The 26,874-nt window shown below is 57.2% G+C and overlaps 1 protein-coding gene across 1 annotated transcript; it reads right to left on the bottom strand.

Annotated features, from left to right (window-relative positions):
* Positions 1-3,553: 3,553 nt before the first annotated feature.
* Positions 3,554-8,125, bottom strand: B3GNT7 (UDP-GlcNAc:betaGal beta-1,3-N-acetylglucosaminyltransferase 7). The gene is made up of 2 exons (XM_067027169.1): positions 7,843-8,125; positions 3,554-6,075 (listed from the first exon to the last, which is right to left on the bottom strand). The coding sequence occupies exons 1-2, from the start codon at positions 7,851-7,853 to the stop codon at positions 4,881-4,883; spliced, it is 1,206 nt and encodes a 401-aa protein (XP_066883270.1). The 5' UTR covers positions 7,854-8,125; the 3' UTR covers positions 3,554-4,880.
* Between the last annotated feature and the right edge of the window lie 18,749 nt (positions 8,126-26,874).

Here is a 26,874-nt window from a genome sequence, read left to right as displayed (position 1 = left end):
CATAATGTGTCTGTATTCGTTTTAATATAGAAGCAAATGTAAAAGATACTTTTCAGAAAAAGAAACTCCTAACTCCTACAGGTATAAAAATGAACGCGAGGGAAAGATTTATTTTATTCGTAAGAGGGCAAGCGGATGCTATAACTGGTTCACAGGAGACTTGTCAAAAAGCACGAATTTATATGGAGCGGAGGAATTGAATTCCAAACGGAGGCAAAACTGGTTTTCCATAGGAGGGAGAGAAGTTGATGGAAGCTCTCGCTTCCTGCGATTTTTAAAATTATATTTACAATGTATTTCTTTAAAAGTTTTATTTAAAAAAATCTAAAATTGAAGTATAGTTGATTTACAAAGTTGTGTTAGTTTCAGGTGTACAGCAAAGTGATTTAGTTCTGTGTGTGTGTGTGTGTGTCTATATATAGATATATTCTTTTTCAGATTCTTTTCCATTATAGGTTATTACAAGAAATGGAATATACTTCCCTGTGCTGTTCTTGTAGTTTATCTATTTTATATATAGTAGTGTGTATGTGTTAATCCCAAACTCCCAATTTATCCCTCCCCCACTTCCTGTCATTTTAAAAAAAGGTGCAGAGTAGTTCCAAGACCATGAACTGGGCTAGAAGCAGACAGATGGGGGGTTGTGCTTTCAACAATGCATAGTGTTTCGCTGAAACAGAAAAGTTTTTCTTCACAATATTTTAAAAGACTACCTGGAAAAAAAAGACTTCTTACAGTGCTAATACTGCTGGGCTCCCCCAAACCCCAAATACCCAATTTCCAATCACTCATGGGACATGACATTTTTCTACTTTTGGGGCTGTTGGGCAAAACCCGACAAATACACATGGAAGTTAGTGGGTGAGGGGTTAGGTGCAGAGACCTGAGTTCAAGTAGTGTCCTGTCACACGATACCTGTGGGACCCTACTCTTGGGAGCCTCCATTTCTTCACTTGACCCTCGTATATAACAGGGTTCCAGAAGCTTCCCTCCCTGCTTCTTAGCTTAGGTGGACAGAGTAAGTCACCTCAGAACAGGCTTTCTTTGTTAAGGGGAGGTTTCTTTGAGTGGTCTCTTTAGTTATGTAAATGTGGCAAAGAGAGCACCCACTGCCGGGCGGAGAGCAGGCCGGACCTTCTGTGGCCTGACAAAGATACCTCTTCCCCAGGCCCCTAGGAATGCAGGGCTGGTGGCTGGGGACGAGGGGAGGTGTCTTGCATTTGAAGCCCAGGGCCCTTGGGGAGGAAAAGGGTTTGAGACCCACCTCCCTCCACCCCTACCTGTTCCCCAGGATCTGACTGAGAAGTGACTAAAATTTACTGTCAGGAAAGGCTTGGAAAGTTGCTTCCCAGGGACAAAGAGAAGCTGAGTGCGTCTCTGGGGCTCCTCGGGAGCCTGTGTGACCGACTGGGAGCCTCAGCACCCCGAGCTTGCTTCTTCTGCTCTTTGGGGAAGGACGGCAGCGCAAAAGCGAGGGCGATTAAGAGAATCACTCTGTCTCTGGAGCGTGAGCCCCACTACAGCCTCTGCCAGGAAGATAGCGCCTGGGAGAGTGCACAGGACTGGGGTGCGGGGGGCCGTGTCACCGTGTCGGGGGAGAGGCAGCAGCTGAAGAAGGTGGCTCAGACTTGCCAGGGAACACACTTTGGACTAAGGATGTCCTTGAGGGTCCAGACGATTTAGGAGTGAGTGGGCTCCAAAAGGGAGAGAGGTAGGATTTTGTAGGGAGGAAAGATAATTTTCCCTCTACCCTTCTAGGTTGTTGGCGGAGACTCCTCCCTATAATAAAAGACAGATTAACAGGAGAAAAACAAACAGAAGTTTAATAACACGCATACCTCTTATATGCACGGAGGATACCCGGGAAAACTCTCCGAAATGGCCCAAGCCACCACCTTAAAATACCATTTTCAGCTGAAGACTGAAGAAGGATATTGTGGGGTGCAACACCAGGACTCCCCGCCCAGCCCCTCCCATCTCCAGCACCGCCCACCCGGGGCAGCCGGCGCCCCACTTGTTTGCACTTCTGGGCTGCTGCACGTGTCCCCGGCCTGGACTGTCCTTCCTTCCCCTTCCACCACAGGCAAGCGCCCACTCCTCCTTCGAGATGCAGGTGCTCCCGGCCCTGTGCTGGGGGTCCTGTTACACCAGCCCCTTCGGGTGGGCTCCCCGCCCTTCCTCCCTTCCTTCTGTGGTGCTAACGCGGGCACCCCACCCCTCTCCCAGCCCTCTCTGCTGGCCCAGCCTGGGCCCCTGCGGTTTGAAGTGGGGTCAGGAACAAGGGTCCCCGTGGGGCAGAGCCTGAGGAAGTTCCCATGCTGGGAGCTCGCTGCTCCCGCTGAGATCTCCCTGTGCATGCGGCTCAGCTGGAGAAAGAGCGAGCCCAGAGGAAGGGGTGTGCCGCCAGGGCCCCCCGCCCCGCTCCTCGTCCCTCTCTCTCAGGATCGAGTCTGAACACCCTCCTGCTACCCAGAAGGCCTGAGATCCCCAGCAGCCGTCCCCTCTCGCAGCCCTCCTCCGCCACGTCCAGCCTCACCCACCGCAGCCGCCCCCACCGTGGAGGAGCCCCGGTCTGGCCCGGCACGCACCCACCTGTCTCCCCTCCACCTGCCCAGCATCCTTCAGGTGGCAGCTGGACACAAAGGCTGCCTCTGGACCCCCACCTGGGCCTTGGGTCCAGTGGCCCTTCCCCCTCCGTCTCCTGGATGTCCCGCCATGGCTCTCGGCCTCGCCAGACTGAGCTGTGGGAAGGCAGACACCCCAGAGCCCCTCCCTGCTTTCTGCAGCCCCTGGCTTCAGAGGGTGAGGGATGGACAAACAGGGCTAGCGACCTGTACAGTCACAAGGCTCCGCCTCAGAAGGGCCCTGTGCCCGGTTTAACTCTCTGCTGTGCCATCGTGAAATTCTCAACATTCTAAGACGGGGCGTTCCCTTAGGATCTAGCCATTCCTCTCACTCACCTGGAGGAGAGTCCTAGCGCGGACATTAATAAGTCAGTGACCCTCTCGGGGCATGTGACCCACTGGGCGCAGGCAGGGAGCTGCTGTCTTGCCCACTACAGCCCCGGTGCCCCTTCTCCTGCGGGTGGCTGCCCTCGCCGGCCTGGAAGCACGCAGTTTAGGCCGAGGTTCTCTGCCCGGTGCGGTCCCGCTCACACGGGAACCCACAGAGCCACTGTTTCCGGGCCGCTTGTCAACCTTACCAAGGCTCCAGGCTGGCTGAAGGAACGTCAGGAAGCCCACCAGGCCCTGCAAGCCCCCGACCCAACCCCACCCGCTGCAGCGCTGGCCTCGTCGAGGCGGCTCTGGCCTGGCGCCAGCTGGGAACACTGCGGGCCGCAGGTCTCTCTTGCACCCCGCTCCCCACCCAGGGGGTGTCTTTCTTGACTCTGCTTTCATCCTGGCACTCGGCTCCCTCTAAGGTCCTTCAAAGGGTCCTTGTGTACCCACCAGCCAAGAACAAGGAACGAGCTGTGTCTTCAGAAATCTCCAGCAACCTTGGCCCCAGACAGGCCCACCGACGGAGACGGCGACAGGAACTTTCACACCACAAGGAAAATCAGTCCCCTTTTATTGAGAAAATAAGAGTCGATCCCTCAATCTCTTCCCAGGTGACTCGACCCTGATACGAGGTGGCATCCTTCTGCAGCCACCCCCAAGGACCCCTGAACCTGAGTGGGGCGGCCCACGAGGGCCACGCCAGCCCTTCACAGGGGCGAATGCTGGTCTGCTTAGGCCCTGCAGAAGTAGGCGTGCAGGTCGGGCGGGGTTCTGGAGCGGGGCTGGGACGGGCACGGGGGTGCCGGGGCAGGGTTGTGGCTGTGGGGGGAAGAGTGGCCGAGGCAGGTCGTGTCTTGCTGAAATGAGGGAAGCGGAGGGAAGAACACCACCTTCTCCTGAGGCCTGGCACCTTCTCCCGAGGCCTGGCACCTTCTCCCGAGGCCTGGCACCTTCTCCCGAGGCCTGGCACCTTCTCCCGAGGCCCGGCACCTTCTCCCTCCAAATTCTTCATAAATAAAACTTCACAGTAATAAAGGAATGTCCACTTCCAGGGTCAAAGCAGCTGGTTTCCGGCTGGGGAGCCAGGCCTCACGGGGCTGCAGGCGGGCCCTCGCTTGGGCTGGTTGGGCAGCGCCGTGGCTGCCGGGGCCGGAGCACTGCTCTTGGCCCTGCGTCGGGGGGTGAGGTGGGGCTGCAGCCCATCCAGAGGTTCCGAGGATCGCTGAGGTAGTCAGAGTGGCCGGTCGTGCTTCCAGACAGACGGGAGCCGGATGGAGCATCACAGGACGCAGCTAGGAGTGAAGCCAGCTGGGAGTAGACGGGGCGGCCAGACTCCAGGTAGCTCAGGGGGCGGGGGTGAGCTGAGGGCCTTCTGAGGCTCAGTCTCCCGGAGACCCAGGGGCGCGAGAGGGCCTGTGTGCCTGCACAGGGCCGAGCTTCTCCTGAAAGGGCTGCTTGGGCCCGTGGGGAGACTGAGGCATTTCACAGGAGAAGGAGAATCTTCTCCATGAAGGTGAGAGGGCAGCCGCAGACCCATCCAGGGGCAGGTCTAGCCCAGGTACCTGAGCACACGGTTCCTTCAGAGGCCACCAGGGCCTCCCACCGGGTCAGAGGGAGCCAGGCCACAGACCCAGGTTTGGAGGGCTCCCAGGGGCCAGTGGCCTCGCTCCCCAGAGAACCGTCTCCAGTCTGGGCAGTTGCAAACGTTCCTGGGCCTCAGCTCCGGCTACCTGCACCCCACCACACCTGGGGACACGTAAGGCCCACCCCTCCGCCTCCCCGCGGGGACCAAAGGCCGTGCCCTGGCCTCGCACTTGCGGCCTCGTGCCTTCCGGGGCTCGAGGGCACACGCCCCCGTCTACCCTGGCGGCCGGCCCGGTGTCAGAGCACCTGGAGCTTGCGGGAGCAGGTGAGGTTGCCGTGCACCAGACCCCACATGGCAAGCAGCTCAGCGGGCAGCAGCTTGTGCACGACGAGCATGGAGCGGAAGAAGCAGGGCTCCTTGTTCATGCGGCTGTTGCGGTTCCGCGAGATGCCGAACGTCTTGAAGCCCTCGTGGGCCGTGGGCCGCACGCCCAGCACCTCCAGGCACATGCCCAGGAAGACGTCGTCGATGGGGTAAAGCTCCAGGGTGTCGCAAGCGTGGTGCAGGCGCCGGGCCAGGCCCCCGGCCATAAGGAAGCCCCCTCCGCCGGCGTACGGCGGGTAGCTGGCCTGGCTGTACAGGGCGCCGGGGATGTAGTATTTGTTATCCTTTCTGCGGATGGGCCGGGCGTGCTGCAGGACGTCACCCACAAACAGGTCTTCCTGGGGCCGCCGGTCAGCCAGAAATTCCAGCAGGTTGGTGGGGTTGACGAAGACGTCATCGTCGCCCTTGAAGATGAAGCGTACGTTGGGGCAGTAGATGTCAAGCCACTTGAGGAAGTGGATCTCCTTGAGGGTCAGGTTGAAGAAGCTGTCAAGAAAGTCCCACTGCAGGATGTCCCCATAGATGCGGTCCTCGTAGGCCAGCAGCTGCTGGTAGTGGGCCCGCTCCTCCTGCTTGGAGGCTGTACCCAGCAGGAAGAGGGTGTGCACGGCGCCGCGGCCCCCGCCCGCCGACTCCTGCTCACGGCCCCACGTCTGGCGGATGGCCTCGCGGCGGTCGTGCTGTGTGATGACGGACTTGACGACCACCAGCAGGTAGACGTCGCCGCTGCACTTCTCCGGATGGTTCAGCAGCATGGGGAAGTATCGGCAGTGGCGATAGAACAGAAACTGCTGGAAGTGTGGCTCCAGGCCCTGGAACCAGGGCTGGTGGGTCAAGTTTACATTGGCCGAGCAGTTAGTTGTGGTCACATCCCAGGCCTGGGGCCCCCGTGAAACCATGGGTGTGAGGGTGACCACATCCTTCGGGTTCTTCCAGAAGCTCTCAGGGTTCACCAGGTGTCCGCTCGGTTTCTGGGCCTTCTGTAACCCGAGGGTGGGTAGCAGGGGCTCCTGCAGAAACTGGCTGGGGGTCAGGCTGCGCTGGAATACTGTTACAGCCACGAGCAGGGCCAGCGACAGACACGCACTCTTGTAGATGGTTCTCTTCCTGGTGGGGGTTAGTGAGGTGGGGGAGAGGATGGTACAGAGGAGAGGAGAAAGGATGAGTCAGTCCCCTTGTACGGAGGGGCAGTCCCAGATGGGCAAGTGGACCCTGGACACAGACTCAAGTCCCCGGGTCCCTGAGCGGTCAGAGGAGGGTCCTGCTTCCGCTCTCACCCTGACCTCCCTCCTCCAGGACCAGGGGAGCCACACAGCACGGAGCTTAAGTACAGACACTGTGGAGTCAGGCTGCTAGGATTCAGACTTCGGTCCTGCTACTTACAAGCTGAACGGAGAGGTCCAGCGGGTCTCCCTTAACCTCTCCGAGCCATGACTTCTTCCTTTCCGAAATGAGGATAACATGCAATTGGAGTGCTAGCTGCAGTGCCGGGCACACAGTGGGTATGGAGTCAAGGGAATGCTGTGATCCCCTGAGGATGACCTCTGCCCTGCTCCCCACCTCTCCCCGAGGCACCCCCTTAGCTTCGTGCAAGCCTGGTGAACCTCAGAGAGTACACCTGCTCAAAAAGTGTGGGGGGCATTGGGGAGGCGGCTCTAACCTGGGACCTGAAGAAGTCTGTCCCTCCCCTGTCCCCCTGCATCCGCGTGACCCAACAAAAAAGAACAGCTCTCACGGTTGACAGAGGCCTGAAAATGGGGCGAGCATCTCCTAGCGTGCCCACGGCCCCCACACCCCCACTAGGAGAGGTGAAGTCCCCCAGCTCTGCTGCCTTGGGAAGGGCACAGCTGTACCCCCACTCTCCAGGGTCCCTCATGCCAAGTTAACCTCACCACACCCCTTTCGGAAGCAGAAATCAGTTTTTTTTTTTTTTTTTTTTTTTCCAGGGGTGCTCGCAGAGACAGGACCAGGGCCCTGAGTCCCTGGACCCTGAGCCCGTGGACCCCAGGACCCTCTCTCCTCAGCTCACACTCTGGGGGTGGCCAGGCCACCTGCCATGTTCTCTCCTGTGGAGACAGAGGAGCTGGGGACTCCAGGGGGCGGCCTCAGGACCGGCTGATTAAAGGTGCCGGCACCCAGAGCGAGTGAAGGCTGAGCCCCGTGGAGCCGCAATTTTCCATGGGGTCCCAAGATTTCCTGGAGGAAGACTGGATCCTCTCAGGTGCTGGGACAGGGGTGTGACCCAAGACCGGATCCTCCCAGGGGGTGGGAGCGGAGTGCTCCGGGGTCGGTGTTCCTGCCCTGGGGGTTTCAGCGAAGCCCTCCACACCCCAGATCGGGAGGCCGGACTGGAGGAAGTACAGAGGGGGTCATCCCCCTCCACTCCAGGCTGGCTCCACTTGCACCGCCCCACTTCATCTGTGGGACAAAAGCCCCCAACGGGAGGAGAGGAGAAGGGGAGAGGTGGGCAGGCGGGAGGCACGAGCTGCCCGGGAGGAAGGAGAGCCACTCGGGGGTTGAGGGTAGAGGACGGGGGTCGCCCAGGACGCAGGAGGCCCTCGGAATGGGAGACGGGACCCAGCTGCCGGCGAGACCTTGCGTCGCTAACTCCCCGCTGCGGGAGTGGGATGTCCGTGCCTCGGTGCCCGGGCGTAAGGGAGCAGAGGGGCCGCCGGGGGGAGGGCTGAGCGCACGGGCCCCGCGGTCCCCGGTCGGTCACCGGCCGGTGCAGGCGTCGCGCACAGCAGGGCATCTCCGGCCACCGCCGTGCCAGCCCATCTGTGCCCGGGAAAGTGAGGCCAGCCCGGGACACGCAGCGCGGCATGCCTCCCCGCGTCCCCGGCCCGGGTCCCCCGGCCCGACGGCCCCACTCACCACAGCGACATGGCGGCCCGGTCCAGGGCGGCGGCGGAGCGGGGCGCGCGGATCGCAGCTCTGGGCGCCGCGGCTCGGGGACGGCGGGCGGGGACCTGGACCGGGACGGGGACCGGGACGGGGGCGGGCGAGGGCGGGCATGGGCGGAGGCCGGGCCGCGCCCCCGCCGAGGCTTTCCTCTTCCCCGCGGCCGGAGGAGGGGCCGGGAGGGTAGGCGGCGGCCCAGGTACCTTAACCCCTTCGGCGCCCCCGGCCCTCCATCCCCGCGGCCGCGCGCCGAGCCCTCAGCCCCGCGCAGGGCGGCAATTACCCATCGCCCGGGGGTGGCGCCCGAGCCCCGGGAGCGCCCGGAGCCGCCCAGGATCGCTCGGCCCGAGCGTGAGTGGCCGAGTCAGGACTTCGGAGCCCACGAGGCTCACTCACGTCCCCAGGGACGCGGTTGCCCCCGCGGGCGGGGCTTTCCTGGGGTCGCCGGCCCCTCTGGACTCTCGCGGACCGGGACCCCGCCCACCTCCAAGCTCCCCAGGCGCGCGGGGCCCAACCATTTCCCTCCGGCCCCGTCCGTACTTTTTCTGGGGGGGGGGGGGGCAGAGGCAGACAGGGCTTTCCTTTCCCCACTCTGTTTCCCCCGCCCCCCTCCCCCCGCACCTAGCTACGTAAGGCTGGGTCTAGGGAGGAGAGGGACTGAGGGGGCTGGGAGAGCAGAACCCCGAGCAGAGGTCAGGGGGAGGCCGGGCTGCCTGAGTGGGGACCCCGGCCCAGGCCGCAGCTCAGCCCTGAAACCTTCTCTGTGTCCCCGGACAAGAGCCCTCTCCGTCTCTGGGGTCCTTCTCGCCTCTGGAAGCCCCTCCTCACTGACAAGGAAAGGCCCGCCTGCCGGCCCAACCTTCCTTTTCATCCATCAACAAGTATTTCACTCAAAACCTTTTTTGTCCCTAAGCCTTTATTAATCTGTTTGTGTATGCCACACCCAGGGACTCCTAGGGAGTGGGCTGCACAAAGACAGAGAACTCACTGGGGCGTGTTCTTGGCCCAGGTGGGTCTGGGGTGGTGGGTGTTCCATCCGGGTGACTTCCAGAATCCTCCAACAGGTCACGTCTGTCCTAGCCTTGTTCCATGTTGAGGTCCCATCACTGAGCTTACAGTAGGGCCTCAAAAAGGCCCACAGTAGTGAAACAGAAGCATTTCACAGTCCAGCAAATAACAGCTAACATTCATCAAGCAGTGCGGTGTGCAAAGCACGGTCTAGGCCCCTGCGTGAAATGACTGAGTCCTAGAGGCTACTATTATTACCACTTTACAAAGGAGGAAATGGAGGTGCCTGCCTCCAGTGGGTCAGGTCTCATGGTAAGCAAACCCAGGAAGCCTGCCTGGCTCCGGAGGCAGAGACCCTTTTACCCTTTCACTCAGGGAAAGCAGTGACAGGGAGCTAATTCGTGCCACGGGACACCCAGGAAGGCCAGGAGGCCTCCAGGTACAGGCAGAGGCAGGTAGTAGGAAGCCTAAGGAGGCTGCTCTTTCCCAACTGGACCCCAGGCCGCTGAGGCTCTGGTGAGGAGCCCTTTCTTTAAGGCTCGATGCCCCATTGGAGGGGGAGGAGGAAGCCAATGCTCATAGAATTTTTCCTGGATGTTGCAAGCTTCAGGTGAAGGATCTTTCAGGCAGACTTCCAGAGGAGAACCCTGGGGCCAGCGCCGTAGTTACAGCCCCTCCCAAGTACCAGAGCAGGAAGAAGGTCTGACCTGCAGCCCAAAGCCCCCCTTGGCCTGGTGACCTGCTGTTGAGGGCCACCCACAGTCCCACCGGCCACCCATCCCGCAGGGCGCCAGGTAGTTCACTGCCCAGGCTTCTGTGTTCTCTTGCTTTGCCCTGCGAGTATGGCCTTGAGGGAGGGCTAGAGCTGTCCTGGCTGAGGAGAGCCCGCCCTGCCGCAGCACTGACCTCTCACCTGGAAGCTGCGGGGTCTTTTTAGGAGCCTAATGAGGGGTGGACTCAGTGATCTCTGGGAAGGGGTTTTGAGCCCAGGTTTAGGGACTGGAAGGCAGTGTTGGGTCTGTGGGTCTGCACTTCCTGCATGTCACTGGGAGCAGGTGGCTTATCGCCTTGAGACCTCAGTTTCCTGGCAGCAGGGGATTACAGAGATGACGCACGTAAAGCTTGATCAGTGCCTCCTGCGAGGCGGCGAGCCAATCCATAGGCCCCAGAACCCAGGAGGGTTCAAAGGTGGTAATTGGAGGACTGCCGCCAAAGGCAGCAGAGGGTTTGCCAGTGGAATCTGGTCCATTGAGAGGAACAGTTTGTCATCGTGGGTTCATTTGATCTGTGACTCGGTCAGACTCAGACTGGGAAATGGATGACAGTTAAATACTCGGTGCTTGACTCTGGGGTGGGAGCCAGGCCGGCCCCTGGTCAGCTTGCACCGTCAGTCCGACAGGCTCCCCTGGGGCTGCTTGGGCCTGTCCCTATCAGGAGTGCCGGAAGTCACCCAGTCTGGCCCACTCCACCTGTTCCAGCCCCTGCCCTTCGGGCAGAGTCCTAGAAGCAGATTCCTGCTGATGTCTCAAGCCTTGACGGGGTGGTTGAGCAAGGCCTCTGAGGAGGCAGAGGTCAGTCTGCATGCAGATAGAATCTGTCACCTGCCCCACAGCCGTGGCTGAAGGCAGAGGGAAGCTGTGGCAACTGATCCGGGAGGTGGAGGGGGCCCTGGAGGGAGGGTGGGGGAATGAGAGCAGCTGGTTAGGCGGGGGCTGGCGTGGGTCCCAAGCATGGCGGAAGTGGGTCAGCCGTCCCCGTCACATGGCCATCCTCTGCTCCCCTCAGGTTGACGTTCTGCCCTGAAAGAGGGAGCTCAGTGAGCCCTGCCTGGGAGATCCCCAAGAGCCCCCTTCCCCCTCCCCGCTTTCTTTCACATCAGCCCCTTCCTACCCTCCAGAACTGGTTGGGATCCCGACCCTGCTGGCTTCCCGTGGGATGAAAGCCCAGGGCCCAGAGCCTGCTGAGCCCTCAGATGTGGAGGGCCCTCTGCGGGACCGGAGGGTGCGCTGGGCCAGCCTCTGGCCGAGGTGTGAGGACCTCTGGGCACTTGGGAGAGAGGGGATGGAGCTCAGAGCTGGGCGGAGGCCGCAGGACGGAGAGTGGCCCTGGCTGTGGTCCCTTAAGTGCAGCAGTGTGCTGTGTGTGAACGTGTGAATTCACATCCTCCCCAAGTAGGAGTCTATGCCCCAGGGGCAGCCGCTTGCCAGCGCTTCAAGGGTGGCCATCTATACTTGCACCGTGGGGTCTGCTAATTCACACTGGAGTGTCAGAAGCCATCGCTCTTTGGTGAAGACGTGTGCCTGGCAAGAAACTGCACAGGCCCCTCTGTTCGAGCCTGAATGAGCCCCGTAACCCAGCAGAGCAGTGCCCTGGGCCCAGAACTTTCTGTAATTGGTCTTGGGTGCCCCCCCCGCCCCCGCTACAATGATCAGACTGGAGGGTTAGCCAGTCCTTGGTCAGCACGAGCATGTCCTTGAATTTGCCCTGGGATGGAAAGTGGTACTCCCTTGGGCTCCTGGGCAGGGGTAGGAGGTCTGCTTTTGCTTCTTGGCAATAGGTGCTTGAAGTGGGGCAGCATTGACTGCACTGTCACGCACCAGCTATCCAGGAGGTGTGGGGTGAGGCCCACCTACCTCTGGTCCTCAGAGGCCACCCATATCCCCTGCAGAAACCCGACCCACCCTGCAGGGCATGCTGGGAGGGGCTGCCTGGTCAAGGGGGGCCGTGCACAAACTGGCACTGAAGGAGCCCCCCGCAGGCCAACTCTGTCTGTCTCCCTTGCAGTCTTCCAGGGGAACATGTTTCCTGTGGGTTGGCCCTCCCTTTAAAGAGCGGGAGGAAGAGGAGGAGGTCCAAAAGGAGTGAGCAGAGAGGTGGGGGGATGGGGGAAGAAAGGGGGTGCTCGGGGAGGGGGCAGGTGGTCTGCTTTGGAGTCTGAGAGGTCACCTCACCCAAAGGAAGATTGGGCCTAAGAGAAGCCCGGATCACAGGGGCTTGAGAGAAGATGGGAGGAAGGTAAAAGGGGCTCCTTGCAGGGTCCCCATATGAGCAACGCAGCGGGCAACCCCCTTGCTGCCAGGGAAGCTGAAGATGCCCTTCTAGGGCCAAATCCTGATGGAGCCAGGACGGACCCAGCACCTAAGAAGGCGATGCTGCCATAACCAGTGAAGATGCTTTAGAATCACGATTCCAGGGCCTGCCTGCAGAGAATCTGATGGAACCTGGGAAATTGTATTTTTCCACTTTCCTGGATGATTCTGATGCACAGGGAGGTTTGGGAGCCACTGGCGTTGAGCCCTCCAGTTCCAGCTCTGTTGGTCAGCCGTGGGCAAGGGCCAGCGGAGGGACACTTCCTCCTGTGAGCCTGGGGACAGGAAAGACCTAATGGGAGGCAGGCGTGGAGGAAATCAGGGCCACGATGGAAGAGCTGGGGAGTTCGCTTTCCCATCGAAGCAAGAGGCAGTGGAGGAAGCGGCCGCGGAGTCAGCAGCTTGAGAAGAGTGGGGAAGGGTGGCCACAGCCCTCGTATGGGATCTGAGAAAGCCAGGGAGGGACAGAGGAGTGGTAAGTGCCAGGCAAGGGTGGTCCCGTGCGCCCTGGAGACTCACACCCGCGACTGAGGCCAGGATTGTCTGGGGCCCCTCTGGCTGCAGGTGACAGAAGACACCCAACTCAAAGTAGCTCACGCTTGTTTGATGGGCCAGTGATTGTGTCTGGGGGTCGGGGCGCCACGATCGGCCGGGCCCGGGTCACGTGTCCGCTGCCGTAGTCGGAACAACTGTGAGGGGGCCGATCCCTTGAAGGAAGCTGCTGTTCTCCAGAAGGCGGGGGCACAGCTGCCCAGGCCAGCCCTCCTGCTCCCGGCCCCTTGGACTCTCAAACTGCCCTGAGAAACAAGCCCTAAGCCCGAGGGCCCCAGAAGTAAGAAGAAGGGTGGCGTCTGTGTGGGAAATGTCTATAAATGTTTTCCTGACAAGTCCTTCTCTCCAGGCTGGCCACTGGGGGGGGTGGGCACAGCCCCCTTGCGGGGCTGGCCTCCCCTTTCCTGTGCCTGGGCCCCCCCTGGCTGGCCTGGGGGCAGCTGAAGCCACCCTGGCCTTTGTAGGGGCGGGAGCCAGTCACATGTGGGTGGAGCTGGTCAGACCAGAGAGAAGCCACAATTCGAACAGGCCCAGGAGCAGGGTCAGGGCGGCCTGTGAAGAAGCTGGGCAGGAAAGAGAGGCACGCTCCCTGGATGCTGCCCTGGACACAGGCCAGCTGGGCTGAGCCCCGGGCTGCCGTGGGCAGGGCGTGGTGGGCACTCACAACAAACACACACAGAGCCACGCAGGCAAGCAAGCGACAGACAGACAGACAGACACACACACACACAGGGACAGGCATGCACACACGGACGTATTTAGAGACACACAGCACTCACACACAGACACACACACACACGGACAGGCATGCACACACGGACGTATTTAGAGACACACAGCACTCACACACAGACACATTCACACGTAGAAGCATGCGTGTTCGGCACGACAGTCATAGTCATACTCATACACACAAGACATACATGCACACCTGGTAAGAAATACATGCAGACACACTTATACACACACACCTACAGAGACACACATTTCCAAAGAGAGGCACATACACACACCTAGACTCACCCATAGACACACCCAGATACTCATCACACATGCACACACACCTTCACACACACACACACACACAAGTCCAGGTGGGAGGGGCTTCCCCCAACCAGCTCATTTGCTCCCAGTGAAACCCTGCTTGGCAGGCCCTTGAGAATGGGCTCAGCACCAGGCAGCTCCCTACTGCATCCTTGAGTGGCCTCTTCTGATCTCCTCCAGGTCCTCAAGCCTATGCCCACCCATACCTCCAGAAACCTCCAGCTACTGACCACAGGCCCTTTGCACCACCAGAGTCTACCTCCCGTCCCTACTCCAGCTGCCCTAGCCTTCCTCTCGCCTTCACCAAGACTCCAGCTTCCTTCTGCTCAAACGTGCTCCCCCTGCTGCATCGAGTGAACTTCTGCTCATCTTTCGAAACCCACCTCAAATGTGCCCTTCCTTGGAGTAGGTGCTCCCTCTCTCGGCTGCCATCGTGTCTGCCTGTGTGTCCCCCCTCCACCTGTCCCACCACGACCAAGAGCAGGGGCAGGCCTTTCTGTTCTCCTGGCAGCACAGGGTGGGGGAGGCACCGATGCCGTTGGCTGAATGACAGAGGGCATGAATTGCCAGCACTGGCTGCCTGGAGGAGACCCTGGCAGGGATGAGGCCAGTCTCGCCACAGCCATATTCAGGGGATGACGGGGTGTGCCCACCCCAGGGAGCCTTGGGAGGTCCAGACAGCTCTGCAGGGCTCCAGCCCCACCCCCAGCACGCACGTTCAAATTCACACTGACACGCATTCACACGAGGGTGGGCATTGTGCCCGCTCGTCCTGGACAGCTGGGTGCCCCCTCCCCCCCCAGGACATCAATGACTCACATCCCTGCCCGCCAGGAGGCCGGCTTGGGCACACACAGCCTCCTTTCAGCCCCTCGGCCTCAAACACACTAGCTTAGTCTTCCTTTCCCGGCGCCCCCCCCCCCCTTGGCTGTGAGCTGGACTGCCCTCTCCGGCCTGGCAGCTCAGCCCCACGGGGAGGCCTCCCTCCTCTCTGCGGTACAGGGCTCCCTGTCTCTCGTCACCCGGCTCCTGTGCAAACCCTGAATGGCTGCTTTTTCATGGCCCAGAGCCTGGCCAGGTGCATTCTGGGCAGCCCTGCTCCTACCACAGCCCGCCGGGGAAGCTGTTGGCCTTGGTGCTGCTACCACTGAGGGGCCGGAGCCAGAGGGACCACTGAGACTTTGGCCGAGACTCAGAGCCCCCAAAGTCCCTCCTAGGCTCTGGTCAAAGGCCTCTCCACATTGACAAAGACTCTTCTTCACACACACACCCTCCCACCTGCTTCCCTAGCAGCCCTAGAGAGCTTGGCCAGGCATGGGGTTTCATTATTCCCATTTTACCCAAGGAACAACTGAGGCCCAGAGAAAAGTCAGCCTGCTGGTGAATGGCAGGGCTGGGACCGGGTCTCGGTGAAGACGGGTTAATAACACGACGGGCCTTGCAGAACTGCAGGGAGCACAGTAAGAGGCTGAGCCAGGAGCCCTGGAGAAGGGGTTCAAGAGTGGGCTTCATGTGACAATGGTCACAAAACCTGTTCTGGGCTTTGTACCCAGCACCCCTCCCTTCTTTTGGCAACAGACCTCCTCCCTCTGGTCTCAGGGTGGGCTCTCAACCAGGCTGGGCCAGTCAGTCCCTCCTGCCCCCTCCTGCCCTGACAGCATTCTTGGTCCAAGGGATGGGCCTGTGACCTAAACTGGGCCAGTCAGGGCTCTGCCCTGGGGAGTGGAACTGGAAGAGGGACACCCCTTTCCTCTCTGGTCACCAGGCTTTTGAGAGTGTGACTCTGAACATATCGGGGAAGTGTTATGTTCCTGCACCCCGTTCCCCACTCACAAACAACAACAACAAACAACATGCACAGCAAACAGAGAAACAGGAGTCGGAACAGGGCTGGAATCCTGGATCTAGAGGCCCTGTGGTTGGCAAAGTATTGCCCTCCCACAAAGCTGTCCCTGCCCTGACCCTCAGAACCTGTTACTATATTAGGAAACAGGCAAAAAGGATCCAGATGTAATTAAGGTTCTCGACCAGGAACTAGGGTGTTTAGCCTGGATTGTCCAGGTGGGCCCAATCTAATCACGAGAGGCCTTGAAAGCAGAGAACCTACTCTGGCTGGAAGCAGAAGGGAGCATCAGAGACTCCAGGTGTGAGATGCATTTGACGTGCCTTTACTGGTTGTGAAATATAGGGACCCACTTGGAGCCAGGAGACCAGAGAGGCCCCTGGGAGCTGCAGGTGGCACCCAGTTAACAGCCAGAAAGGACTCGGGAACCTCGGTCCTGCAGCCAAAAGGAACTGGATTCTTCCCACAGTGTGAATGAGCTTAGAAGCATATTCTTCCCAGAGCCTCCCAATAAGAGCCTACCTGGCCAACACCTTGATTTTGACCTTGTAAAATTCTGAGCAGAGAAACTAGCTGAGCCACCCTGGGCTTCTGACCTACAGACATGTGAGAGAATAAATTTTGAGCTGCTAAATTTGTGGTAATTGGTTACTGTAGTATTAGGAAGATAAAATGGGGCCTCAGAACTAGTGCCACTCTGCCTCCTCTGATTTGGTTAAAGGTGCCAATAATTTTTTGTTGGTGGTTTTTGTCACCCATCCACAAGCAAAGACTCTGGACTTTGCCCAGAAGCTCAGGTGGCCCAGCTCTGCCCCTTCCTCACCCAGCAGGGCTAAGGTCACTGGGGAGAGGTCCAGCGCCTGGGAGACAGGGATGAGTGACTCGTCTGAGAATTTTCTATGGTGACTTAGTCAAAACTTGTGAAGGTTGGCAGGGTCAATAGACATAGGGAGTTGTGGTCCAAGGTGGCGACAGAGGAAGTGCCTGAGCCCACCTCCTCCCAGGAACTCACCAAATCTATGTCGACACATGGAGCAGTTCTTTCTGAAAGAAACCCAGAAACTAGCTGAGTGACAACTACACATCGAGAAAATGGGAAAAAAAAAAAAAACCCTACATTGAAAGGATAGGAAAGGCTGAGACACACTCTTACCATATACTCCACCCCTGGTAGAGTGACATGTACCAGGAGGGGACTCACAATTCCCAGCTTCTCTCTCAGAGGTGGAGGGTTTGGACCCCAGTCTAGTGTGCCAAATTCTAAAACTTCCACCCGAGGGAAGAGGCCCCCAAACACCTAGCCCTGAAAGCCAGACTATACCAAACAAACAAACAAACAAACAGTTCTTAACTGGCTATACCCCCAGGGCTCTACTATCAAAATTCCAATGGTATTTTTCACAGAAATAGAAAAAAAACCCCTACAACTTGTATGGAACCACAAAAGGCCTCAAATAACCAAAGCAATCTTGAGAAAGATAAAGTTGGAGGAATTACACTTGTGGTTTCAAATTATATTACAAAGCTATAGTAATCAAAACAGGATGATATTGGCACAGAAACAGACACAAAGATCAATGGAACCACATAATGAGCCCGGAAGTAAATTCATGTATATGTAGTCAATTAACTTACAACAAAAGAGCCAAGGCCAAGAATATACAATGGTGAAAGTATGGTCTCTTCAATAAATGGTGTTGGGAAAACTGGTTAGCAATATGCAAAAGAGTGAAACTGGACCCCTCTCTTATACCACACCCCATGTCAACTCAAAATGGATTAAAGACTTGTATGGATTATGACCGGAAACCATAAAAGTCCTAGAAAAAGACATAGGGGGTAATCTCCTTGACATAAGTACTGGCAACTTTGGGGATTTTTTTGGATTTGACACCAAAGGAAAGGCAACAAAAGCAAAAATAAACAAGTGGGACTGCATGAAACTAAAAACTTTCTGCACAGAAAAGGAACCATCAACAAAACGAAATGGCAACCTGCAGAATGGGAGAAAAGATTTGCAAATCATATATCTCATAAGGGGTTAATATCCAAAATAGATAACGAACTCAAACAACTCAACAGCAAAAAAACAATCTGATTTTAAAATGGCCATTTTCTCAAAGAAGACATCCAGATTGTCAACAGGTACATGAAAATGTACTCAACATCACTAATCATCAGGGAAATGCAAATCAAAACCACAATGAGATATCACTGCATACCTGTTAGGATGGCTCTTATAGGAGAGAGGAAAAGATAACAAGTGTTGGTGAGAATGTGGAGAAAAGGGAACCCTTGTGTGCTTTTGGTGGGAATGTAAATTGGTGTAGCTACTATGAAAAATAATATGGAGGTTCCTCCAAAAAGTTAAAAACGGAGCTACCATATGATCCATCAACCCCACTTCTAGGTGTATATCCAAAGGGAATGAAAAAAGTGTTTCAGAGAGATATTTGCACACCCATGTTTACTGCAACATTATTCACAGTAGCCAAGATATGGAAACAACCTAAGTGGCTGTCAATGGATGAATGGATAAAGAAGATGTGAGATACACACACACACACGCACACACCACACACACACACACACACACGAATATTATTCAGCCATGAAGGAAATCTTGCCATTTTTGACAACATGGATGGACCTTGAGTGTATTATGCTAAGTGAAAAAGCCAGACAGAGAAAGATAAATATTGCATGTTATCACTTATATGTGGAATCTAAGAAAAAAGTCAAACACATAAAAACAGAAAAATGGTTGCCAGGGCTGGGGGTGGGGGAAATAGGCAGAGGTTGATAAAAGGGTACAAACTTTCAGCTATAAGATGGATAAGGGGAATTCCCTGGCGGTCCAGTGGTTAGAACTCCACCCTTCCACTGCTGGGGGCCTGGGTTCGATCCTTGGTCAGGGAACTAAAATCCTGCCAGCTTTGTAGTGCAGCAAAAATAAATAAATAAATAAATAAGGTCTAAGGATGTGAGGTGAAACATGGTAACTAGAGTTGATAACACTGTATTGTATACTTGTGATTTGCTGAGAGTGGAACTTAAATGTTCTCACCATAAATAAATAACTCTGTGAGGTGATGGCTGTTAATTCACTGGGGGGGGGGGTGCAGCGGGGGGTGGGGGGATCTTTTACAATGTATTAGAAGGTCTGAATTACCAAGTCTGAGCACATCGAGTGTTACTGAGGATGGGGCCCCTGGAACTCTCTCGTCCCCCGGGGGTGGGAATGTCAATTGTTTTAACACCATCAGAAAACGGTTCGATGGTTCCTTAATAAGTTAAACATATACTTCTCACATGACTCAGCCATTCCACTCCTAAGTATTTATCAAAGACAAACAATCCTCAGTCCCTACAAACACTTGTACATGAATGCTCACAGCATCTTTATTTTTAGTAGCTAAATAAAGCAATGGTGATATTATAAAATGGACTACTGCTCAGTAATAAAAAGGACTAAATTCCTCATACACACCACAACAGGGATAGATCGCAAAATAATTATGTTGAGTGAAAGAAGCCAGACCAGAAAGAATACCTGTTGTATGATTCCAGTGTATGCATAAAAGTTGGGAAAATACAAACCTGCCCTTAAGGACAGAAAAATCAGTTGCCTAGAGGTTAGGGGAGGAGACGGGAGAGGTTCCAAGAGGCCAGAGGAAGCCTCTGGGGGTGATGGGTCTCTGCACTCTGCCACTTGTGGCATGGTCTCATGGGTGTTTACACACACACCCGAATTGATCACATTGTACCCTAGACAATTTACAGTTGATTGTATGTTAATGACACCTCGATCAAACCGTTAAAAAGCGGCAGCAGCACCACCAGATACGGGATCCCCGAGGGGGTTTGTGGTTTGCGGGGAGGAGAGTTGAGGCCCAGCCAGGAGCAGCTCCAAGGTCAGGGCTCAGCGGGGGTGGGTGGGGGGTGGGGTGGAGAAGCCCTGGATCGAGCCAGCTCCCTGCTGCTCTGGGGATGCTGACTCCAGGCCACTGGCCCTGTGCCGGTGACTCCTGCGCCTTCAGGTGTGCTGCGCCCACCCCACAGGACACAGGGGAGAGGCCCTCCCTGCCCTCCCAGAGCTCCCGGCAAAAACTCCCAGGGTGTCTGTGCTGTGATGGGGTGGGGGGGAGGGGGAGGGGTGAGAAAGGCCTCCTGGGAGCTGGTTTCCCAGCAGAGGCCCAAGGAGGAATGGGGGTGTGTGGGGAAGGGCAGGCCCATGTGGGCTGTCGGCCGGGGAGAGGGAGGAAGGAGCAGCCCCCCCTGTGTCTCCTGGGGGCTAAGCGCTCCCCGGGAGCCCGCAGGGCCGTCCTTCTTCACGGTGTGGGCCCCATGACCCCAGCCTGGGCCGGCGATCCGCTCAGCACCCCCGTCACCTGGCTGCTGGTCCTGCTTCCCTCCCCCCGGCACAGGGCAGGGGCTCAGGAAGCCGGACTCTGCCTAGAAAGTGATAACACACAGGCGGTGTGAAACACGTTTCAGGGGCCCGGACGCCTGCCCCAGTGGAGACCCCAGCCTGCTCCGGGCACTGTGGGAGAGCACCCCTCAGCCAGGGATAAGGGGACGATGTGATCCTGTCCAGCGTTGGCAGAGACACAGTGACGTTGTGAGCCCAAGGTGTCTGGGCTGCAGGCAGCTGCCCGCCTGTGCGGCCTCCCCCGCGGGCTTCGGACGTGGAAGGAAGGAACGAAACCTCAAGGCTCGCCTTCGTGCTGACTTTTCCCGCTCCCTTTCAGCTAAGGCTGCTTTGGGAAGGTGAAACCTCACACCCAGTCCTGCTTGACCAAGGAAGCTTCCAGCAGGACCGGGAGAGCTGGGCTTAACGCCCCTTCCCACCCTATTTCCCATGGACGGATATCCCTCTCAACAGCATCGGGCTCCCTGCAGGAGAGCAAGGCCTTTGGCCATGGAAGACTGAGCTGATCCACTTCCAGAGAAGCCAGGGGGCCGAGGGAGGCCTTGTCTTCAGGGGTCCTCCCACCCCCCACTTCTGAATGGCAGCTCATTCCCCACCCCATCCTGCTCTCCCCATCAAAACGGGGAGGGGAGACCCTGGCCGAATCATTTCTTCTTTGACCAGAAGCTTCCTCTCTCTGGGATTTGTGGTTCAAGCCATTTTGGCCCAGTCGTGCGTGGACCACAGTTCTGGATCGGTTTGGTCTTGGTTTGAGGGTCACCTTAGACCCAGGATACCATCTCGATTCTCAGAGTTTATGGAGCCAGAGGCGCCGGGACAGAGGGGAGGTTCCCTCCGCTCCTTTCTGCTTAGACCCTCTTGTCGCTGGGTGAAATCCCTGGTGCCCTCCCATCTTCCTGAACTGTCATCTGGCTGGAACGGGGGCTGAAAGATTCGCAGGAGCCCCAGAAAGATGAGACCTGAGAAGGGCTGGGGGGAAGTGGGTCTCTGAGGGGTGGTGGGGTGAGGGGCAGGAGTGGATAAAAGCATTTTCAGAGCCGGGGGCCCCGTGATTCTGGAGAGTGGGACCCAAGATCTTTCCTTAACGTGGGAGGGTCACTGCAGGTATGGGGGAGCCACTGTTTATTGATGTTGGAGAACCAACAAAGGAGAAAAGAAAACCCAGCCTGGATCTGATGCTGTAACAGCAGAAGCTGACCAACGGAGGCGTGAGTGTGTGTGTGCGGGGGTCTGAGCCTGGAGCCCAGCACTGGGAGGTCTGCTCCAGGGCACAGAGAGGGGACAAGGCCAGAGCCGTTCCAGGGGGCCAGACACAGCAGTGAAGGCATTTCAGTGCCTGCCTGACCCACCCTAGGCAGGAGTCATGGTACCCGACCTTCTGGCAGAAAACTTTTTTGTTAGCCCCACCACCATGCAGGAAAAAGATGGCGGTGTGTTTTATCCCTGAGCCGGACTGAGTTTCTGAGAAGATGTATTTAACCACAACTATGACCTTGACTTTTTGGTCCAGTTTGTTTGGCCTGCTGCTGCTCCTGCCTTATGATGACCTCCGAATCCTTGCAGGAACCCTGGCCCTTACGACCGAGGCTGTGGAGGGCGTCTAGTCCCCAGCAGACTGCGAGCTTGGCACTGCGGCATCACCCTTGGTCCCACTTTCACTCCCTTTGCTGATTCCCCGCACCCGGCCTCATGGTCACCTCTCTTGTCCCCTCCTAGTCTTGCATTTACACACATCACAGAGGGGACCCTCACCATTTGGAAAAAGCAGTGCAGGTGGAAGATCGTTCTCTCAAGAACGAAGGGTGAGCAGTTTGGAACTTTGTGAGGGGCGTGTTCGTTGCCGAAGAATCACAAGGGAGCCAGCCAAACGGCGTTTCCTTGAAGGGACCTGAGGCGGAAGGGGAAGAGCCACTTCCTGTGGGCCAGGGCGGGGAGCACGTGGGTGGGCGCGAGGGCAGCTGCCTAATGAAAATAACCAGAAGCAGAGTTAGCGACGTTTTCCCCCAGGCGCTCAGAGAAGGTGGGTTTTGAAGGAAGGTTGGGAGAGATGGGGCCCGCGGAACCCTCCAGCAACCCGAGTCTCAGCGGGCAGGTCACTGTTTCAGATCGTAGGCTTGCTGGTAAGTGACACCTAACATGAAGAATCATTAAACAAACAATCCAAAAGGCAGGGATTTATCGGTGCTTTATTGGCCCAGGTGAGCAGGAAGGATCGGGGTGTCGCTGGAGACGGCCGCAAGCAGGCCTCTGTCCAGGGATCTCACCTCTGTTTGCGCCTCAGTGGCGCCTCCTTCTTTCCTCCTGCAGGAGGGGACGCGGCCGGCATCTCAGCTTTGCCATTGGAGGGAAAGGGGCCCCCAGGTCTGACTGGCGTGGCTCAAGTCCACCTCCCCCACTGCATGACTTCGGGGCCACAGGGTCAAGGCAGAGAATGGGATCTCCGTTTGGACCACGTGGTGAGGGCGGGATGAGGGGAGGCCCCTACTTGGAGGCAGGCCTGCTCAGGCATCCCATAGCAGCACCAGAGTTTCTGATCGCCAAGGAATACCAGACACAGGTGGTGGGACGGCCCCACGGATGGTGCGGCAGAGAGACACGAGGCCTTAAAGCCGTATCGCTGTTGGGAGACGCCACCCTACACCTCAGCGTTGCTGGTGCCTCTGCAGCCTCTCGGTCAAGGCTCTCCCTTGCCAGCTGCCCCCCCTGCACCTTTCTTAGTACTTGATCCTCCTCGAAGCCATTGTAATGGAAATGTCACTCCCTCCATCCTTCCCTACTCTCTGCAGTCACCGGATAACAAGGGTGCAGTCGCCTGGGTGCAGAGGCTCCCTGGCTGCTCAGAGGGGGGGCTGGCCGGGCCTGGCTTGGCCCCCTTTCTGGTGATGGGGGAGTCGGTCTCCTTGGGGTTCCCAGGTGGTCCAGCGATAGCCAGGTTCCCACCTCCCTATTTCCAGGTGTCCCTCCCCGGGGCCCCCAAAAGCTCAGAAATCCTTCTCTTTTGCCTGATTTTTGTGTTTTTCCACTTGCCCCCTTACTCCATGCCCTTTGTGGCTGGAAAGTCCTGGCCACTGTATCCCTGCCTGGGAGCCCAGGCCCAATGCTCCCCCCGTCTCTGGGCCCCTTTGCCCTGGGCAACTGGGGCCTCATCTGTGGGGCTTTGGGCTCAGAAACTGGGTCCCCCTGAAGATGGCCCAGCTGGGAAGCCCACACCAAAACATGAATCGACCCTCAAGCCCCGGGGCCATGGGGCGCCCAGGAGACCCCAAGCCCTCCAGGCACGCTGCTTCCCAGGGGGGCCCTGGAAGACTGGCCTCTGGCGTGGCGCTAGTGTCCCCCAGTTCACGCCCCAGCTGCTTCTGCCCCCACTCTTCTTGCTTCTGGCTCAGGCAGTTTATCCAGGCTCAATGCCTGCCTTACGCGCCGGTGCAGCCAGGTCCGCAGCGGGCCCAGACCCTGCCCCTCTGCTCTTGTAAATCACTGGGACCCTCAGCCTGGCTTCTCGCTTGAAGATGCCGTTGCCTGGGTTCACACCTGGCCTGAGTGCTGCCCGGGAACCCGCTGACGTGAGGAGGGCATCCACACTTATCTCCCCCTCAGCCCTGTCAGTGCCCCCACCTGGGTGTTTCAGAATCAGCACACAAAGCCCTAGGAGGGTATCTGGGGAGACCTCCTGACTCTCTGGGGGGGGCGGCCGGCCACCGTGGCTGGCAGGCGGCAGCAGTGCCGTACCCTTCGGCACACACGGCGGGTGTGTTTCTAGGTGGCACAGAGATAAGGCAAGTGCGGTCAGCAGCAGTGTGTCAAAAGGGAAGGTGTTCAAGGGGACCCAGGGTCACCGGATGTCACCCTCAGTTATCACGTGACCCAGGAGAAAGGCTCCACGTTAGCTCCTGCAGCCTGGAAGTGAAGTGATGTAACCACTACCTGTCCCCCACACGTGCCACCCTTTGGGCTTGCCATTCTAGGGGACACACACTGCCCTGCTCCTTCCAACCTGCCCCTGATCCACCCAGACCTCCTGGCCCAGGCTGCGCCTTGCACACGCCTTAACAACCGGCTCTGCTGCTGGGGGGCCGGGGGAGCCCTGGTCTGTAGCGTTTGGTCACTTTCTGTGGTGTATGTGTCCCCATCACGGCCAATTTCAAGCTACCAAAGTGATGTCACTGAACACAGACTCGTGAAGGGGTGCGTAGTAGGTAGCCTTATAGCGAACCTCCCTCCTACAGATACAACAGGTGTATGTATCCTCCAGGATGTAGACAATATAAACAGTAAAACTAGGAAGGGGTGAGTTTTGAGTATTTCTTACCTTTGTTTTCAATAGAAATTATTTAATTTTAAGTTTATAAAATTTAAGCTTTGAAAATGGCTAAGTTCAACACCAGCTCATAGAAATCCTGAAAACTGAGCAAGCGGGCACAGGCTGACTACAGGACACCACTGCCTCCTGCCCAGGTGGACCTGGCCAGGGCCTGGTGGACTCCCTGCTCCGTGACCTTTGCCTCAGCTGCCCCTCTTAGAGCTCATGCCATCACTTTGGCCCCTCGTCCTTCTCCAGGAGACCCCACTGACCTCAAAGCCCTCTAGCGTCCAACTCGTCGCCTCAGCTTTTCCCGGGGCCAGGCTGACCTCTGGCCCAGCACCGCTCTCTGGAAGGTGTCCTCAGGCAGCCCAATCCTCCTCCAGCTCTGACCGTGCTGAGTAGCCTCCACGCACTGCTTTCCTCCCCGGGTTCTGGAGCACGTGCTCCCAGCCTGGCTCCTCCCTGGAGACTGTCTCCTGCACCAGCCCTTCTTCTTTCTCTCACCCCTGGTTCTGCCCTAGGTTTCTTTTTTTTTTTTTGCGGTACGCGGGCCTCTCACCATTGTGGCCTCTCCCGTTGCGGAGCACAGGCTCCGGACGCACAGGCTCAGCGGCCACGGCTCACGGGCCCAGCCGCTCCGCGGCACGTGGGATCCTCCCGGACCGGGGCACGAACCCGCGTCCCCTGCATCGGCAGGTGGACTCGCAACCACTGCGCCACCAGGGAAGCCCTGCCCTAGTTTTCTTATTTCTCCAGTTCCCTCTTCTGAGATCCCATCCATTCCCAGGCTTCAACTGACACTTTAAAGAGACGACTCTGTGTAGGTCTCTCTAGGCCTGACTTTCTCTGAATTCTACAGGCTCCTCCTAGAAATCTGCCCATTACTTCAGTCTGGTGCTGGTGCCCTGCGCTGAACTGTGGCTGTCTGCAAAGGCCAGGACTTCTTCCTAGAAGATGGATAGCAACTCGCAGGCCAGTGGAAACTTGTCTCCTGCTGCGAGTTTAGCCAAGCTACCCTGTGATGTTGCTGCAGCCTCTGCTCTGTGGCTAAGGGAGGCCGCAGAGGCTTTGAACTGACCCCAGCCCTCTCGGCCCAGGAACAGCCTGCAGCTCAGAGGTAAGAGTAAGTTCCCCATAGGACTTCCCCAAGGGCCTACTGATATATAGTCTCCCTCATCTCCCAGGACCTCCCCGTGTGTCCCCCACCGCCCCGACCCCAGGAGAGCCGTGTACCTCCCCCGGGACTGTGAGTACTAAGCTTCTCTGTTGCACTTTCCCTTCACCGGGGCTCCACCTAAGCAACGTTAACTTAACAAAATCACAACACTCCACAACCCGGTGCAGAGCAGCCCCATAGGATACATTTGTTGAACTGAATTAAAATGGGAAGTTTATGCCACAGTGAAAAACCATCCTGAAAGATTTGGTTCTGAGGCCTGAGCTAAGTTCTGAACACCCTCTCTATGGTAGATTGTTGCAGACCTGTCGGGTTTGTTTCTGGGTCCTTGTCGGTCCCTCTCGCACAGACTTGGCCTTGGCCACGTAACCTGCGTTGGCCAATGGGAGAGCAGCAAAGATGATGCAAGTAGAAACCTGAACAGCACGTGGGCTTGATCTCTCTCACTGCAATTGTTGCCCTGAGACCACCATGTGAACGAGCCTGAGCTAACTTGCTGGAGGATAAACCCAGCACCCAGCCCACAGCCACCTGCCAGTCATGAGTGAGGCCCTTGACTGCCCTCTGATCAGCTGGGTCCATCCAAGCCCGAGACAGCTGCCCATCTGGGCCCAGCCTCCATTGCTGATCCATACAACTGTGAAGCTAATAGATTGTTGTTTTATGCCATTAAGTTTTGGGGGTAGTTTGTTATGTGCAAAAGTGAGCTGCATCACTCCTTAGGACAACTCCCCACAGTGTCTGGAGAGCTGAAGATGGTCAGCAGGCAGGCCCAGCCCCTCGGTATGAGCACCCTGGGAGGCCCCAGGAGGATCCTCCAGATCCCGGGCGAGGCCAGTGAGGCATTCACCTCGCACACAAAATGGAAGGGGTGCCCCCAGATTCAAGATGCATGATATTTTAATGCAATTCAGCAAACTATGGCTCGTGGGCTGCCTGCCTATTTTTGTAAATAAAGCTTTATCGGAATTGGGGCTGGGATTAAGGTTCTGCAAGCAAGGTAGGGCCACAGAAGCATGCAGTCAGATCCTGTTTTTTTTCCTTTTTAATACATTTATTTATTTTTGGCTGTGTTGGATCTTCGGTGCCGTGCGCGGGCTTTCTCTAGTTGCGGTGAGCGGGGGCTTCTCTTCGTTGCGGTGCGCAGGCTCTCGGCACACAGGCTTCAGTAGTTATGGCACGTGGGCTCAGTAGTTGTGGCTTGCGGGCTCTAGAGCACAGGCTCAGTAGTTGTGGCGCACGGGCTTAGTTGCTCCGCGGCGTGTGGGATCTTCCTGGACCAGGGCTCGAGCCCTTGTCCCTTAAATTGGCAGACAGATTCTTAACTACTGCGCCAACAGGGAAGGCCCAGATTCTGTTTTTATTAAAAGTTTGATACTTTCTCATGGATTTTTTGTGTTGATCTTATTTATTTATGCTTTTTTTTTTTTTTTTTTTAGCTCCTTTGATTTGGGTCAAATCCTTTCCAGCCTACTGCATGAGCCCTGGTATCTGACTAGATCTCAAACCTCTACCTGACTAGTATATTCCCAGCAAGGGTCATAATTTAAGCTGTTG

Source organism: Kogia breviceps, chromosome 2, assembly GCF_026419965.1.
Source record: "Kogia breviceps isolate mKogBre1 chromosome 2, mKogBre1 haplotype 1, whole genome shotgun sequence".
Lineage (NCBI taxonomy): Eukaryota > Metazoa > Chordata > Mammalia > Artiodactyla > Physeteridae > Kogia > Kogia breviceps.
Note: the sequence above shows the minus strand (reverse complement) of the source record. Positions and strands in the feature narration are given on the sequence as shown.